The 17,428-nt window shown below is 50.0% G+C and overlaps 2 protein-coding genes across 4 annotated transcripts in view; one reads left to right on the forward strand and one right to left on the reverse strand.

Annotated features, from left to right (window-relative positions):
- Positions 1–7,673, forward strand: part of Mfsd13a (major facilitator superfamily domain containing 13A) — an 18,149-nt gene extending 10,476 nt beyond the window's left edge. The window contains exons 3-9 of one of the 2 annotated variants that reach the window (XM_031390568.1): positions 404–486; positions 959–1,411; positions 1,515–1,638; positions 2,462–2,558; positions 4,552–4,723; positions 4,798–4,991; positions 6,868–7,673. In XM_031390568.1, coding sequence (XP_031246428.1) covers positions 404–486; positions 959–1,411; positions 1,515–1,638; positions 2,462–2,558; positions 4,552–4,723; positions 4,798–4,991; positions 6,868–7,130 — 1,386 coding nt within the window. In that variant the 3' untranslated portion in view covers positions 7,131–7,673. The remainder of the gene's footprint in view (positions 1–403; positions 487–958; positions 1,412–1,514; positions 1,639–2,461; positions 2,559–4,551; positions 4,724–4,797; positions 4,992–6,867) is intronic. The other variant, XM_031390569.1, reaches the window with a different exon arrangement.
- Positions 7,674–9,213: 1,540 nt separating this feature from the next.
- The window catches only part of Actr1a (actin related protein 1A), a 19,133-nt gene continuing 10,918 nt past the window's right edge, over positions 9,214–17,428 (reverse strand). Inside the window, exons 4-11 of one of the 2 annotated variants that reach the window (XM_031390572.1) lie at positions 17,164–17,289; positions 15,248–15,372; positions 13,849–14,065; positions 13,163–13,255; positions 12,199–12,373; positions 11,857–11,918; positions 11,028–11,068; positions 9,214–10,871 (exon numbers count right to left, since the gene is read on the reverse strand). In XM_031390572.1, the coding sequence (XP_031246432.1) occupies positions 10,769–10,871; positions 11,028–11,068; positions 11,857–11,918; positions 12,199–12,373; positions 13,163–13,255; positions 13,849–14,065; positions 15,248–15,372; positions 17,164–17,289 (942 nt within the window). In that variant the 3' untranslated portion in view covers positions 9,214–10,768. The remainder of the gene's footprint in view (positions 10,872–11,027; positions 11,069–11,856; positions 11,919–12,198; positions 12,374–13,162; positions 13,256–13,848; positions 14,066–15,247; positions 15,373–17,163; positions 17,290–17,428) is intronic. The other variant, XM_031390573.1, reaches the window with a different exon arrangement.

A 17,428-nucleotide genomic window follows, 5' to 3' on the forward strand; every position in this document is an offset into this window, starting at 1 on the left:
GCATCGGATCTCATTACAGATGGTTGTGAGCCACCATGTGGTTGCTGGGATTTGAACTCAGGACCTTCAGAAGGTCAGTCAGTGTTCTTAACTGCTGAGCCATCTCACCAGCCCTTAAGGGCTCTTCAGGAGGATTCTAGAAGCACTCCTGGCCACTGCCTTAACTCTCCGCTGTTTGTATCTTCATATCTAAAATAGCCATATGCATCTATCAGCTGATACACTTAGCAACTGCCTTGAGTTGCTGGAGGTCGATGTGTATACCAGCCAGGAGAGGGGTTTTGGCAAAGGAATTTGAACAAAAGCTTGCCAGCAGGAAGCAACTGCCATCTTTGAGGAAGGTACATGGACGGGAATTGGGGAGCCCTGTACACCCCACCTGCCCATCTCTCTCTTCTTGCAGACTGTCTTTCTCCTCTGGAACAGCTTCAATGACCCCCTCTTCGGCTGGCTCAGTGACCGCCAGTTCCTCAGCTCCCAGCCCCGGTGTGTCTTAGAGAATGGTCCATCAGTGCCCTAGTCTGGTTCTGATGGGCCCCCAAATGAAGGATTGCTGCTCATATTTGGGGGAGGGGAGGGGAGGAAGGGACGCCAGTTGTGGTCTGGGCGTGGCCCAGCCAGGGGAAGGGGTTGGCCCTAGTGTGACATGGGGGCTACTCATGCCCCGTACCACATATTTCCCCTGCTTCTTAGGCACCCGCTTCCCTTTCCCTGTTCGGTCCCCTTTCTACCTCCAGCTCTGAGAATCAGTATCCCATAGCCCTTTGGGTAGGGCAGTGGGGCTGAGGAGAGGACCTCTGACGGGGTAAGCTGTGCTTCCAAAGTCTCAGGTCAGGGACTGGAGACTTGGGGTGTATCTAAGTATGAATTTCTCCATCTGTCTTTTGGGCCCAGCCAGGGGAACTAGGGCCTTCTCTGGCTTATGGGTTGCCTCCTAACACTTTCCTCTCCCTGGCAGGTCAGGAGCAGGGCTCTCCTCCAGAGACGTGGTGCTGACCCGGGTCCGGGCTCTGGGCTGGCATGGGCCGCTGCTAGCACTGTCCTTCCTGGCATTCTGGGTGCCCTGGGCCCCTGCTGGCTTACAGTTCTTACTGTGCCTGTGCCTTTATGATGGCTTCCTGACGCTCGTGGACCTCCACCACCATGCCTTGCTGGCCGACCTGGCGCTATCAGCCCGCGACCGCACCCACCTCAACTTTTACTGCGCCCTCTTCAGCGCAGCCGGCTCCACGTCTGTCTTCGCCTCCTACGCCTTTTGGAACAAGGGAGACTTCTCCTCCTTCCGTGCCTTCTGTGTGGTACTAGCTGCTGGCTCTGGGCTAGGCTTTCTGGGGGCCACGCAATTGTTGAAGCGGCGGATTGAGGCGACCAGAAGGGACAGTGGTTGCCCAGGCTTAGACATGGATGGTGGGTGAGTGACTAGCCTTGGCTTTCTACGGTCAGAGCCTAATTTTAACACCTAGTCCTGGCCCGGTCTGGCGTAACCCACGTCTTCCTTTCCCTCCTGCCCACAGCGTGTGTGAAGAGGAGGCACTGGTGGGTGGTGAGGAAGCAGGCAGCATCACCTTGGGCCAGTACCTCCGACAATTGGCACGTCACCAAAACTTCCTGTGGTTCGTGGGCATGGATCTGGTACAGGTATGGGGAAATCTTCCTCACCCCTCCTTCAAGGGTTCTTCGAGAGCCGGAGATGTGGGAAGTCAGGAGACCTAGGTTCTAGCAGTTTCTGCGTCCCTCCCACCCCCATTCCCATGGTGCCTAGAATTGTTAAATCCAGAACCTTGTATATTTTTAGGAATCACTCTCCCCTACCTGTCACTGTGTGAGCTTAGGCAGGTCTCAGCCACCAAGACCAGGCCTGTCTTCATCCATAATAAGACTGAAATAAGACTGAAGAATTGAAGAGTCTTTTTTTTTTCTTTCTTTGTTTTAATTCTTCTTTCATGTGTCTGGCTATTTTGCCTGAGTGTCTGTTTGTGTACAAGTGTATGCCTGGTACCCAGGAAGGCTAAAAGAGGCTGTCAGATCCCCTAGAACTAGAGTTAAGACGACTGTGAGTCACCACGTGGGTTCAGGGAATTTATCCTGGGTCCTCTGGAAGAGCAGCCAGAGCTCTTAATCACCGAGTCATCTCTCCAGCCCCAGAAACATTTTTTTTCTTCTAAACATCAAGAGCCACATCTAAAACATAGGTGTACACAAGTTAGTCAGACTTAAAAACGAATTATTTTTATGCCATGAACATGTAAAAATTGTTCTATTTGCTAATTTTACCATGCCTTCAAACTAAAATTCCACAGGCCACAAGGGATTGTCTTTTAGGTTTGTTTGGGCATATTCCATGTTTGGTGACACGGGACAGTGTGCAGTCCTGCTCTGAGGACCAGGGCTGCTGCTCCTTTGCTGGCCTGTGAACTGTGTCCTTCCCCTCTCCTCCCCCCTCCCCCCACCCATCCTTCAGGTGTTCCACTGCCACTTCAACAGTAACTTCTTCCCGCTCTTCCTGGAGCACCTGCTGGCTGACCACATCTCCCTCTCCACTGGCTCCTTTCTATTGGGTGAGTAGAGCCTCTGGCCAGAGGCTTGCTTGCATGCGCTGCACCCAGGTCTGTTCTTCTTTGGTGGAGGTTAGTGGGCCTCACTTCAGTCAGGAGTGATGGTGACACCCAGAGGCAATGCGACAAAGCGCACCACCCGGCCGCTGCGCTGTTCTCTGAGTGGACTTGGCTGTAATTTTTGATCTTTCTGAGCCACTCATTTTTTGTTTGTTTATTTTGTTTTTCTTTTCTTTTTCCTTTTTTTTTTTCCCTTTGAGACAGAGTTTTTCTGTGTAGTTTTGACTGTTGTGGAATTTGCTCTCAAACTCACCGAGATCAGCTTACCTCTGCCTCCTGAGGCCTGGAATTAAAGTGTGCCCCACAACAGCCTAGCTTTTTTTGTTTTCTGTTTTTCCTCCACTCTTGTTTGTAACAGCAGAGTAGTAAGAGCACAGTGGCCCTGTATTGATGTGTTCATATCCATGGATCCGCCGACCATGGGCCCAAATAATTAGGAGAAAAACATTAAACATTAAACGTTAAACATGCAATTTTACTTTTACATTTTTTTCTTTTTTTCTTTTTCTTTTTTTTTTTTTTCGAGACAGGGTTTCTCTGTGTAGCCCTGGCTGTCCTGGAACTCACTCTGTAGACCAGGCTGGCCTCAAACTCAGAAATCTGCCTGCCTCTGCCTCCCAAGTGCTGGGATTAAAGGCGTGCACCACCACTGTCCAGCTTTATCTTCACACGTCTCTTATCTACTGTTTGTGTGGAGAGAGTGTGAATGCATGCCTGCTCAGGTGTACTCCTGGGGGCCAGATGACACCTTTCAGGAAATGGTTCTTTCCTTCTACCAAGTGGAGCCCAGGGATCAGACTCAGGTTTTGGCTTGGTGGCAAGCCCGTTACCTGCTGAGCTATCTCACTGACCCTGAAGCCTTTTTCTTTCCTGTCCTGGTCTCCTAATTGATACAGTATAACATGTATTTGCATAGCATTTACATGGTACTGAATATTATAATGGAGACATCGCCTACGCCTGGCTTGATGACACACACCTGTAATCTCAGTATTATAGAAACTAAGGCAGGATTGAGGCGGGTTTGATGCCACCCTGGATCTAACAAACAAACAAACAAACAAACAGTATCAAATTAAAAAACCCTCAAACAGCCAGGGCTACACAGAGAGACCTTGTCTCAAACAAACAAACAAACAAACAAAGAGTTTAAGGCCATGTAGAGCTACATGACGCTAAATTAAAAAACAAAACAAAAGTGCCAGGCAGTGGTGGCGCATGCCTTTAATCCCAGCACTTGGGAGGCAGAGGCAGTCAGATTTCTGAGTTCGAGGCCAGCCTGGTCTACTGAGTGAGTTCCAGGACAGCCAGGGCTACACAGAGAAACACTGTCTGGAAAAACAAACAAACAAAGTACCTGGGAGTGTGCATATAGACCCTGTGCAGATATGATATCATTTGATATCAAGGTCTTGAAAATCCATAGACTTTGCTCTCCACGAGGGGTAATGGAACCAACGGCCATGATCCCAAAGGAGTACCATACCTATTCTGAAAGGCTTGTGAAAATTATGGCGTGAAAAGCAGACTGGAGAGATGGCTCAGTGGTTAGGAGCACTGGCTGCTCTTCCAGAGGATCCGGGTTTGATTTCCATTTACCCATATGGTGACTCACAGCTGTCTGTAACTCCAGTTCTAGGGGATCCAGTGCCCTCTTCTGGCATCTGCAGATATTCATGCAACCAAAACATGCATACATGTAAAAAATAAAATAAAATAAAAATATATGTGTGTGTGTATATATATATATATATGCAACCAAAACATGCATATACATAAAATAAAAATTAAAATATGCTAATAAAGTATGAAAGGTACAAGACATTGTCAATTCACAATGAATGCGAATTGGTCCCGATTATTACAATGTCAGTTGCCAACCATGTTGAGGCTATGGCATTGCTCCTGAAGAAGTGGGACCCTCTTCCCTTCCCAGGCATCTCCTATGTTGCTCCTCATCTCAACAACTTGTACTTCCTGCCCCTGTGCCGGCGCTGGGGTGTCTATGCAGTCGTGCGGGGGCTCTTCCTGCTCAAGCTGAGCCTTAGCCTCGTCATGCTGTTGGCTGGCCCAGACCACCCCGGCCTGCTTTGCTTCTTCATTGCCAGGTACACCCTGCCTACCCTCGCCCCCACACCTCTGTGTGCACTCGTTTTACTCTTGCTCCTCTCTCCCTGGGCAGCAACCGTGTCTTTACTGAGGGTACCTGTAAGCTGCTGACCCTGGTGGTCACTGACCTGGTTGATGAGGATCTGGTTCTGAACCGTCGGAAACAGGCAGCCTCCGCGCTCCTTTTTGGCATGGTTGCCCTGGTGACCAAACCTGGCCAGACCTTTGCCCCCCTGCTGGGCACCTGGCTTCTCTGCTTCTACACAGGTGAGGCTCGAGAGCACAGCTTACTTGGACGAGCTCTGGGTCTAGTGAGGGGGACAGAGGGGCTGTGCCTAGACCTGGGCTGCCTTGGGCTGCTGTCCCACCCCTCCATTTTTTCATTAGTGGATTGATTCATTCAACAAACCAGCCTAGACCTGTGTAGGCTGGGCCCTGTGTGTAAGGGAAGTAACATGGTAAGGTGGGTGAAGTCTTAGCTGTCTTGGAGCTTAGATTCTAGATAGGTGTTGGTGGTGCACGCCTTTAATCCTAGCACTCAAAAGGCAGAGGCAGACAGATCTATCTGTGAGTCTGAGGCCAGCCTGGAACAGAGTGAATTGCAGTATAGCCAGGGCTACACAGAGAAACCCTTGTCTTAGAAAAAGCTTTTTAGACATGGAGAGGGATGGACAGGGTGGTATATGGACTGGGTTTTCAGTGTTTAAGGAAGCTGTTTGGAGAATTAGAGGCTGGGGAGAGACATGGTCTGATTGATGATTGGAAGAAGTTTGCTCTGGCTACCCGGGGCACTGTGTACAGATCATTGTGGTCAGTAGCTCAGAGATGTTAAGGACACAATGGCAGACGCTGTGGAAGCTGGACTGGGGAGGGGGGAGGGGGCAGGAGGGGTGCATTGGGAATTGAGGTGACACGTAAGCATGGGTGTCAGGGAGTGACAGACAGCTGAGGACCGAGGCGTGAGATATGGTGGTATCTCTTGTGAGAGGGGAAGGATGTGAGAAAGGGGTTCAAGGCCAGCCTGGTCTGCAGAGTAAGTCCCAGGTCAGCCAGGGCTGCACAGAGAAATCCTGTCTCAAAAAGCAAACTGGGCTGGAGAGATGGCTCAGTGGTTAAGAGCTCCGGCTGCTCTTCCAGAGGTCCTGGGTTCAGTTCCCAGAACCCACATGGCAGCTCACAACTGTTGGTAACTCGAGTTCTAGGGGATCTGACACCCTCACACCTATGCACATCAAATTAAATGAGTAGAAGAAAAAAAAGCAAACCAAACAGACAGAAAAATGGATATGGTAGAAGTTGGCAAGATGGAAGAGACCTGTAATTCCAACATCTAGCAGATAGAGGCAGGAGGATGAGGAGGTGAAGGTTACCTTCAGCTACATATCGATAGAACAACCTAGGTGCGTGATACTGTCTCGGTAAACAGAAATGTGCAGGGGCTGTACCTCAGCAGGAAAAGTATTTGCCAAGTACGTATGAAGCCTTGAGTTGAACTCTGGAACCATGTGACTAGTGGCGATGGATACCTGCAGCCCCAGCACTCAGGAAGTGGAGGTAGGAGGATCAGAAGTTTGACATCTTTGAGTACATAAGGTATTTAGAGCTAGTCTGGACTATATACCCTGAGGAGGAGGAGGAGGAGGAGGAGGAGGAGGAGGAGGAGAAGCAGCAGCAGCAGCAGCAGCAGCAGCAGCAGCAGCAGCAATTACTAGAGAGACCCTATTTCAAAAAAATTTTTTTAAATAAAATATAGATTTGTGATTAGGAATTGTGGCATATAGTTATAATCCCAGCTACTTGTTAAGACTGAGAGGCAGGGGACTATAAGATTGAAGCCAGCCAACGGTGACAGTTTAAAAAAATGAGGTTTTTTTATTTGTTTGTTTGTTTTTTTTGAGACAGGGTTTCTCTGTATAGACTAGGCTGTCCTGGGACTCACTCTGTAGACCAGGCTGGCCTCACACTCACAGATCCACCTGCCTCTGCTTTCTGAGTGCTGGGATTAAAGGTGTGCACCACCATACCTGGCCTGTCTTAAGCTTTTAGTTGTGGTTTAGGACACTTGTTATGTTTCTTTTGCCATTCTGTGGGCTGTGGAGGGTAGACTTGGGCTGACTGCTCCTTCTGTGTGCTCTCACCCTAGGTCATGACCTTTTTCAGCAGCCCCCAATGACTTCTGTGGGGAGCGTTCAACCATGGCCGGAGCCGCCAGCCCCGGCCCCAGCGCATGCTCCCACACTCCGCCTGGGCTGCTTCTACCTGCTGGTCTTTGTCCCCATCACCTGTGCACTGCTGCAGCTCTTCACCTGGTCCCAGTTCACGCTGCATGGGAGACGCCTACGCATGGTCAAGGCCCAGCGTCAGAACCTGGCCCAGATCCATACACTGAACATTAAGATGGTGTGAGAGGGCCACTGTGCTGAGATCAGTGCCCTAGTCCCAGCAATAGCCTCTCTTCCCAGCCAGCATCCTGCTTCCTCACCTCCTCTGGGCTCAGCCCCAAAGAATGGATGGTGTCAGGGAGCTCCTGGCTTGGAACCTGGAGCATCACCAAGGACCGCCCTTCTTTAGTCATGTGACTCGGCTTGTGCAAGGGCTGGGCCCTGTGTGCTCAGGGACCTTCGACTCTTGTAGGGTTAGGAAGACAGAGGGACCCAAAAGGGTAGGGCTGAGTGCAGTGCCCAGGAGCTGCCTGGGACCAGTAGCTGGGGCTGGCCACTCGGTGGGCTCAGGAGCTTCTGATGCTGTGACCACCCCTTTTGCCCACTCAGGTGAAGCTGACTGAAAGTGCCACTTGCCTCTCCTTCTCGTAGTTTCTCTCAGAGGGCTCTCTGCTTCAGCTGTGCTTGAAGAGGGATACCCTCTGCTGTAGGCCCCCAAAGCCCAGCAGGCCTCTAAACTCTAGAGAGGCTCATCTCATTTCAAATCAAGTAAAGCCAGTCATTCTGATTCTTTGGGTCTGTGCCGTGTGTGGAAGGCAGGGTTGTTGGGGGCTGGGAAATAGAAAAAGTTCCCCAAGAATAATTTTCCTAGAGATACTAGGATAAAACTGCAAGCGGAACCTGGTGGTTTGTGCCCATAATCCCAACATTTGGAAGGCTGAGAGAGGAATGCCTCAAGTTCAAAGTTAGCCTAAAAAACAACCAACGGACCAAGCAGAAAAACTACTGATGGCCACCAACAAATGAATCCAGCAGACTGCTGGGTGATCAGGCCTTGAACCAGTCCCCTCAGCACACTTCCCACACACCACTGCAAAACAGTCGTCAGGGAACCCCTGCCATGTTCTCAGCCCAGAAATCATGAGGAGCTTTGAAAACACCAATGCCTGAGCCTTTGCCAAGATTCTGGTTGAATGGGTCTGAATAGTGCTGTAGCCCTGGGACAGTGGAAGCCTCTGTGTGGGTTCTGAGGGTCTGCACAGGGGACCAGCCTTTCTCGGGCACATGGCCCAGCCAATGAGCAATAGCTCTCTCAAAGTTATTTTTGTGGTTCTATAAGTCTTTATGAAATGAGTCATAAACACCCATATTTTATAGTTATCGGGGGAGTATAAACATTTGTTAGGTATCTGGCAATTTCCTTTTAGATATAAGAATTTACTTTTGTTTTTTTTTTTTTTTTTTTTTTTTTTTTTTTGAGACAAGGTTCTTAGTGTAGCCCCTGACTATCCTGAAACTCACTCTGTAGACCAGACTGGTCTTAAACTCAAGAGATCCATCTGCTTCTGCATTCTGAGTGCTGGGACAAAAGGCAATTGCCACTACACCCAGGCCCCTTAACTTAAAGAGGAATCTGTTACTACATTTGTTTATGTATGTGGAGTGGAGGTCAAAGGTCAACAGATGGACAGACTTGTCGGTCCTTGCCCTCAATCTGCAGTCATCTCAATGAATCAAGCTCTTCATTGTACTACATCCCCAAATGGTTTGCGGGTGTGTGAGGGGGACTGAGGGTAGAAAGCAGGGCTACATGCATGCTGGGCAAGTGCTCTGCTGCTGGACTGTACACCCTGGCTCTCCTTACTTGGAGACAGGATTTCATTGTTGTGGAGACTGGCTCAGAACTCATTCTGTAACCCACACAGTCCTTAAAACTTTGAGTCTCCTGCTTGGTCTCCTGAGTAGCTAGGATTATAGGCCTGGTTCAAGTGTCTTACACAAATGAGTTTTAAGAACCGCTGCTTTAGGCCAGGTGTGGTGGTGCACATCTTTAATTCCAGCACTCAGGAGGCAGATCTTTATGAGTTCAAGGCCAGTCTGGTCTACAGAAGAGTTCCAGGCCAGCCAGGACTGTTACACAACAACCCCCTCTGTTTTCAGAGATGAAATCAGGCTTCACCCACAGATTTGAGTATACATAGGAGTTAGACACTCGGTACTCTTTCCATCCACCCTACAGCTTAGGGTGTGGTCTGCACATCACCACTTTAAAGGAGCTCCCCTTTCTTCCTACCAGGCTCTGGTCACAGAAAGAGGTCAGACTGATGTATCTATCGGAACGACTTTATTTAAGTACACTGGGCCCCACCAGGCAACGTGGCTTTGCGAGGCTGTGCAAGGGACAGGCTTGGGCTAAGAGGTGAGCTGGTTAAGCACACTGCAGTCCATGGGTTGCCACAATGATTCCACACACACCAGCTTCGCTTTACATCTGGCAGGGGCCTTTGGTCATAGGATGGTGGAGAAAGAATACTGTCTGGAATCTGGAACTGAGGTGTCACAGGTGAGGGTGCCGGTGAAGACAGGCTCACCTTAACTTTGTACCAGGCACAAAGGCCCTTGGACTACCTAGGAGAGCAAGGCTGGCACCCACCAGATCTTGGCACTTGGGTCCAGTTCCTTCTCTCCAATCTGACCAACCAAGAAGGGGCCTCCCTGCCACTTAGTCCCCTGGTCAATTAGAGTGGCAAAAGGCAACATGGTTAACTGCAGCTTGCTTTGTTTTGAAGGGTCTAGATCTCCAACACACCTCCCTCGCAAGGGGCCTCTGCCAAAGATGCTACTTCCTGTCTTAGAAAAGCCAACCACAACCAGCCTGTTGGTTCTAGGGCAGTGAGCAAGTGGGGCTAGGAGAAAGAAAGAGGCAGGCTGGGGTGCCTTCATGTGCAGCCTTCAATCTCACAGGGTCCTGAGGCCCATGACTTCTGTCAGTTCACCATCAGCAGGGAAGGACAGAGCCCCTGATACTGTGGAAAGCCTAGGTGCTGTAAACATTAGTGTAAGCAAGGTGACCGGTGGCCAGGAGACAGCGAGCCCTCTCTGTAGTCCCTTAGTGAACAAACACGACAATAAATAGAACCGTGGTGACAGCATCAAAACCAGGATGTATGAGAAACAGCAGGACCTGGGGCCCACAGTCCTTACCCTGTCCCAGGACCCCTGGGTGTGGCTGGGGCTTGTAAATGAACCCTGAAGCTATCTCCTGTTCTCAAATGGCCAGTGTGGTCCTAATTCCTACCTGGTTCCCAGGTAGACATGGGTGTACCCTGCTCTCTCCTGAACCCAGGCTCTAACCACTGCTAGAGTGCTTTTTCAGTCTCCCAAACCCAAATTGAAACAAAACCAGGCAGAACTTAACCCCAGCCCCAGTTCTCAGTTTGATCCAGAGGCGTAGACAGCACAGAATGATGAGCGGGGGAGACAGCAGCTGCCTCCGGCCTCGGGGCACTCGGGTGGGGAGGGGTGGGGTGGGACCAGCCCAGCCTAGATTGGCAGCAGCAAGGTCTCTCTATGGTAGTAACCATAGTCCCACAAAGCCAGACAAAGGCCTGCCTGAGAACGGAGTGGGCCTCTGCCAGAGCTCTTCCTGTTAGGGGCCAGTTAGTAGTCAACCCCAGGCCTCAGACCATCACCATCGTGGGTAATTCAATGTCCTCTCTGGGCCCAGGATTTCTGGGCCTCTCGGCACTCGACAGTCGCACACAGTCATACATACCCACACACTCACTCACACACACAGGCAGTTCCTCTCCAACACTCCAACTCAAGAAAGCGAGTTTTAAAGTGGAGTTAGCTTCAGAGAGAGGTGGTGATGTTGCAACGTTAGAAGGTTTTCCTGTGGATGGATCGGGCACCATCTTCTTCATATTCCTTCTTAGAGACCCACATCTTCTTAAAGGTGTCCAGGGAAGCAAGGATAGAACCTCTGGAGCAGAGAAAACCCAAAGAAGCAGTATAAGTGAGTGAGTGAAATTGTGCAGCTGGTCAGTCCCCTGGGAGGCCCTTTTTAGAGGGACAGGTAGGATGGTGGAATGGTCAGAACCCCACTGCCCACTCTGCTCTTACTCCATGGGCTACTCACCCAATCCAGGTGGAATACAGTCTCTCCTGGGGTGCAGATATCTGCAGAGGGGGATGGGAAGAGGAATCTAAGACACCCAGACCCTAGTCATCCCTTTTCTGTGTGTGTGTTCCCAGGTGTGTGCAGCATATGTACATGTGGGTGTGCACACACGGGTCTGCATGGAGGCCCAGTGCTGACATCTGGTGTCTTCCTTGAGCACACTCTACTTTATTTACTGATGCAGAGTCTCTTCCTGAACCTGGAGCTTGCCAGTTCTGGCTTGTCTATCGAGCCAGCTTGCCCTTGGGAACTTGTCTTTATCTCCCATAAGCTGCCATTATAAGAGGCTGGCATCCCCGCCTGGCTTTGATGTGAATTCTGGGGATCTGAACTCTGGTCCTGCGCTTGCACAGCAAGTGCTGAATCCACTGATCCATCTTCTCGCCGCCCCCATCCCTGCCCCCCTTCTCGATAAGTGTAGCGGATGCAGACCAAGCAATAGGGTCTTTGGAGGAGCTGTGGTCAGCCTGACCCTACGTGGAGAGAAACACCTATGGCAGGAATCAGGCCCGTCCTCTCCACATGAAGTTCATTACTGAGCATTACAGGTGCTCTACCTTGGGGGATGGGAGAGGGCATGGCAACAGTAAGGTCAAACTATCGATTCAGTTCTCCTGAAAGACCTTAGCTAGGACCATGGAGCGCTAGTGCTGTTGCCTGAAGGGGAACGGAACCACCATGTCCCCCGAGTCCCTGGAGCCCTGTTGTACCCGCCCAGCCTCTGGTCTGCCCCTACCGTTACTACCTTCACCCCACTGTACCCGCCCAGCCTCCAGTCTGCCCCTACCCTGATCTTCACGTCTTTTGGAGCTAGTTTCTTCACTTCACTCAGTAGCCTGTCTCCAAAACCTAAAAAAAAAGGCAGAAAGAGACCCCCCCACCAAATTAATTCTTTGGGCATCCCTGTAGTATGAGAAGGATGCTTTGGGCATCCCTGTAGTATGAGAAGGATGCTTTGGGCATCTGATCCCTGTAGGATGAGAAGGATGCTTTGGGCATCCGATCCCTGTAGGATGAGAAGGATGCTTTGGGCATCTGATCCCTGTAGGATGAGAAGGATGCTTTGGGCATCCGGTCCCTGTAGGATGAAGATGCTTCCCTAACAAGGGTCCCAAGAGCAAAGACCAACCTTTGAACAGGGTAGAACCTCCTGAGAGGACAATGTTGGAAAAAAGTGTACGCCGTAAATCCATGTCTGACTTCTGGATAGCAAACACCAGCACCTCATGGATACCTTCACTCTCCTCGCCAATCAGGTCTGGCCTGAACAGCAGCTCAGGGGCCCGGAACCTGGAAGGGCCGATCTGTAGGGTAAAGAGCCGGCTTGAGAGGCTGGGCTGGCCTGAGGGCCCCTGGGACTGGGGACAGAGAGGTCTTTCTGGCTCAGGCCAGGCTGGCGACATATCTTCTGTGAGGAGCAAACACAGGGCTCCTGAGCACAAATGGAAGCAGCAGTTCTGGGGACATGGTGGCAGGGAGTGCCTACCTCACTAGCAGCTCTGGCTTTTCTTTTCTTTTTTTTTTTTTTAAAGATTTATTTTATTTATTTTATGTGTATGAGTACACTGTAGTTGTACAGATGGCCTTGAGCCTTCATGTGTGTGGCTGCTGGGAATTGGACTCAGGACCTCTGCTGGCCCACTCACTCCAGTAATTCACTGTAGCTGTCTTCAGATGCACCAGAAGAGGGCATCCGATCTCATTATGGGTGGTTCTGAGCCACCTTGTGGTTGCTGGGATCCGAACTCAGGACCTTTGGAAGAGCAGTCAGTGCTCTTACCCACTGAGCCATCTCGCTAGCCTAGCTCTGGCTTTTCTAGTTAAGAGATCTCTGTCTGGCATTAACACTCCTGAAAATGTCTTATCAATGGGAATTCCAGGAGCAGAGCGTTTGCTAATCTGTACACAGGGATGGCTAAAGACAGCAGGCGCTGCCCCAACCCCAGGGTCCCTGAGGACTGCTCCCCTTTATATAGAGAAGCATAAGACTGCTTGTGTGCTCAGGTCTGCTGTTCAGGCTCTCACAGGACCTTCTGCTGAGTCCAAAGCTTAGTGGTGGGTGTGAGGGGAAAGGAAAAAAATGTGGTCACTACCTCAATGGTGCTGCCATCAGGCAGGTAGTACTGAGCCTTCTCCGTCTCCAGTGTCTCATCCTTCTGGGGGTTTATAGACAGGTAGCAAGCTCTCTGCAGAATTAAATATGAGTCATATTTGCAGGAAACCTAGTATACTCTCAGGCAAAGTCCCACAGGAGTGACGTGCCTGTCTGTAGCGACTGCCTAAAAGTGCCTGCCCACAAGCAGCGGCAGAGGTCTGTCACACTGCCCTGGGGACACTTAAAACGTGAGTTCTTGCTTTACTTTCCTGGGAGGCAAACCCAGGAACTTGGCTCAGCAGCTCCCAGGCCTGTGACTACCTAAGTTTAGCCAGCTCAAGCATCTTCATCCTCCTACTTCTGCTACGGCTCTGGCTTCCCAGGACCGACCAGTTCAGAGGTTTCCCTACAACCATGCATGGTAGGAGCATTCAATGTACTTATGAAGAACAAGGCATTTCAAGCTCTCCAATGACATGAACCTAAACTCAGGTACAGTGGCCTGCCGGGCTTAAGGACTGGAAACCGCTCCTCTTCCACAATATGGCAGCATTCATGAAGGTGAAAAAGAGAGATATACACAGGTCCAGAGGTTGACCAGGACCATGGTAGGAGCATCATCCCTCTTTCCTCTTAGGGTCACCATTCCCCATCCCACCCCTCGGCCCACAGCACATCACTCACTTCCTTTATGGCCTTGACAATCTCAAACTCGGAGGAGGAGTGGAAATCATAGCCCTCCTTCCGTAGGTAGAGGCGGAGGAAGCGCGAGACGTCTCTGCCAGCAATGTCGATGCGCATGATGGAGTGGGGCATGGCGAAGCCTTCATAAATCGGGACTGCATGAGTGACACCGTCCCCAGAATCCAACACCACGCCTGTGGTTCTGCCTGTGGCATAACTGAGGCAAAGGGACAATCAATCACTGAGCTCTATGTCCTTTGGAAAGAAATCCATGAGGTAAAGCTCCGAGTCAGTGGGGCTCTGAGCCTTGGTGCCCCTTTCTCCTGGGCTGTCTGGGTGGGTAGGATACTAGGGAGACTGAAATACTGAGTGAGGAGTTAAGCTTCTCCAGCATCCTAAAGAACAGGCCTTCTGGTCTGAGAGTACAATCTGGCCTCTGCTGTCCTGGGGACCTAAACTAAAGGGTAGTTTCAACTCCCTAGAGAAGACAGAAAAGCAGCCACTGGAGGAAGAAAGGGACTGCTTTTTGCTTTCCCGGAGAGCTATGTCTTTCCCATGCTGCCTCTGACAATCGGCCCATAGTTTTTGTTTGTTTATTTGTTTTATTTTTAATATCCAAATGACAGACATGAGACTCAGGAATGGGGGCAAACCCTTACTCGGGCTCAGCGTTCAGAGGTCAACAGGTAAAGTGAGCTTGCATACGTGTGTGCCATGGCTACCATGGCCAGCTGAGGCCTGATTTAGTCCTACAGGAATGCTGGCCCAGTAGTATCAGACAGATATTTCCAGTTGTTCAGAGGTCAGAAATTTAGTTTTGGATATCAAATCCTCTATTTTTGTTTTGGGAAGGTGCTGGGGACTGAACCCTAGGGCTCTGTACATGCTAGGCAAGTGCTCATCCCTAGCCCAGGAAATCTCCCAGGCTGCAAATACTGGCTCATGATTTAACAAGGTCAAATACATAGTCTGCGTAGGTCCTAGGGTACCAGCTCAGCTGCTGATGGAGACAGGCACGAGGCAGGGTGAGAGGAGGCAGGGAGAGCGGCATGGCAGGTGTGGTGCTATCTGGATCGCAGGTGTGCCAGCAGCCCAGCAGAACGGCTAGTACCCAGTCAGCAGAGTCTATGCTGGGATACATTAAGGTGACCACAGACCTGGACTCTAAACCTGGGAGCACCGGGTCCCTGCCACACTGCCTTTGGTTTATGGGGAGCTTCCCTAAACTTGTGAGCACCGGGTCCCTGCCACACTGCCTTTGGTTTATGGGGAGCTTTGATGTCTACTTTCAGTAAAGAGTTTCTTCTTCTCACCACCTTCGTTCGTCCTCACTGGGGAGAGTGGACATATGCGGAAGCTTGGGTTACTGCGAGGCCACACTAGCCAGGCTGCTACTCACAGGCTGAGCACCGCTTGCATGGAGATGAAGAGAGCTGGCACATTGAAGGTCTCGAAGAAAACTTCTGCAGCTCGCTCCCGGTTTTTCCGAGGGTTTAAAGGTGCCTCAGTCAGGAGCACAGGATGCTGGGGAAAGAGGCCCAGGAGGCAGGCAGTGAGGTCAGCTTTCCCCCTGGTGACCCTGCCTGAGAGCCTGTAGTCCAGGGGCCTTTGTCACAAGTATGCCTGAGTCGGTGTCTTTACTCTCCAGTGTCACATCCTAAAGTCCCACTGTGTCCTCACCCTCTGAGTGCACTTCCTTACCCTCTATATGTATATATGTATATATGTATATATGTATATATGTATATATATATGTAGGTCCTGTGTCTGCTGTGCTCACCTACTTGTCAAGAAGATTTTGTTAAACTCTGAGTCATTACACTATAAATATATTTCAAAATAGAAAATTTAAATTTAATATTGATTTTTTTAAAAACAGGTTTTGTTGTGGTACTGAAAATTGTTTCCCATGCTAGACAAGCACTCCTCATAGAGCTACAATTCCAGCTCCTTTATTTACTTATTTTTGTTATTTTTTTAAGATGATGTATGTACCCCCTGACTGGCTTAGAACATGCTATGTAGACCAGGCTAGCCTCTGCTTCCCAAGTGCTGGGATTAAAGGAGTGTACCACCATGCCTGGGCTATTTACATCTAATTATTTTAAATTATATTTATGTATGTGTATCTATACATGTAAATGCAGGTACTGGTGGAGACTAGATCCCCTTGGAGCTGGAGTTACATGGGATTATGAACCATCCTGCATGGGCCCTGGGAACAGAGCTCAAATTCTCTGGAAGAGCAGAACTTGTTCTTAACTGCTGAGCTGTCTCCCCAGCACACATGGAAACTGACACACTCTCCTTTTCGCTCTGAGAGTCGCTCCCTTGGAAGTTAATGGGTATGGGCTCTGACAGATGTGGGTTTGAATCCTATCTCTACTCCTTTATTCATTAAATGATTTTGGAAATACCACTTAGATTTTCTGATTTCCTTTTCTTTTTTATCTTTCTACATTATCTAGTGTGTACACACATGCACATGAAGGTCAATGGTCACCCTGTAGAATTGCTTCTCTCCTTCTACTTAGCATCTTGCTGCCCTAAACTTTTTGTTTGTTTTCTATTTTCTTGACCAGTAGGCCTACTGGCTTTAAAAAGGCTGCACAGCAAGGACAACCTTGAGCCCCTAGCATCCGGGTATTCAGTGTGTATCACCAGGCCTCAGCCTCCTGGTATTACAGTGTGTTATCACCCGCCCAGTCTGCTCTTCTATTTTCTTGTTTGTAGGAGGGAGATAATTCTACCTAGGTCTTCTGGTTTTGTTCTCATTTTTTATATTTATTTATGAGTGTGTCATGTATGTGCACATGTGTGGGTGCCCTCAGAGGCCTGACGAAGACATCAGATCTCCTGAACTGGAGCTACAGATGGCTGTGAGATGCCATGTGGGTGCTGGGAACCAAGCCAGGGTCCTCTGTGAGCATGGTAAGTATTCTTGACCACAGAGCCATGTCTCCAGCCTCTACTTTTGTTTTGTGAGAGAAGAGTCTTGTTATATAGCCCTACGTGGGTCTCAAACACTCCTCACCCTGCTGCCTCTGCCTTCAAGGTGCCAGCACTATGAGCATATTGCCACACTGACTCAGTTCTAATACATTAGTAGGACTGAGCTGGAGATAAAGGTGGAAAGTATCTGGAGGTGTACAGCTCAGTGCTGTACCTATCTTCCTCAAACGCTTTGATGCCATCACGGTCGTTCTTATCCTCTCTGGGGTGGACTTCTACCTAACTTGACATCCTGCACAGTGGGGTGGACTTCTACCTAACTTGACATCCTGCACAGGAGTGTCTTGCACACAGACCCCTCACCTCCTCTGAGAAAGTTTGCAGCTGGTCCTTAGAATAGACATATTGCCAGATGCGTTCCATGTCGTTCCAGTCCTTGACGATGCCATGTTCCATGGGATAGCGGATTGACAGCAGCCCCCGGTGCTCCTGTAAGTAGAGGGCACGGTCTGTAGCAGAACCAGGCTCTGCCTGGCATCCTGCCCTCCCAGCCTAGGGCACAGGTAGAGTCACTGTCCGGTCCCAGCCCCTGTCCTCATCCACAATGAGTCTAGGCATTCCTTCTTTT

Source organism: Mastomys coucha, unplaced genomic scaffold, assembly GCF_008632895.1.
Source record: "Mastomys coucha isolate ucsf_1 unplaced genomic scaffold, UCSF_Mcou_1 pScaffold21, whole genome shotgun sequence".
NCBI lineage: Eukaryota > Metazoa > Chordata > Mammalia > Rodentia > Muridae > Mastomys > Mastomys coucha.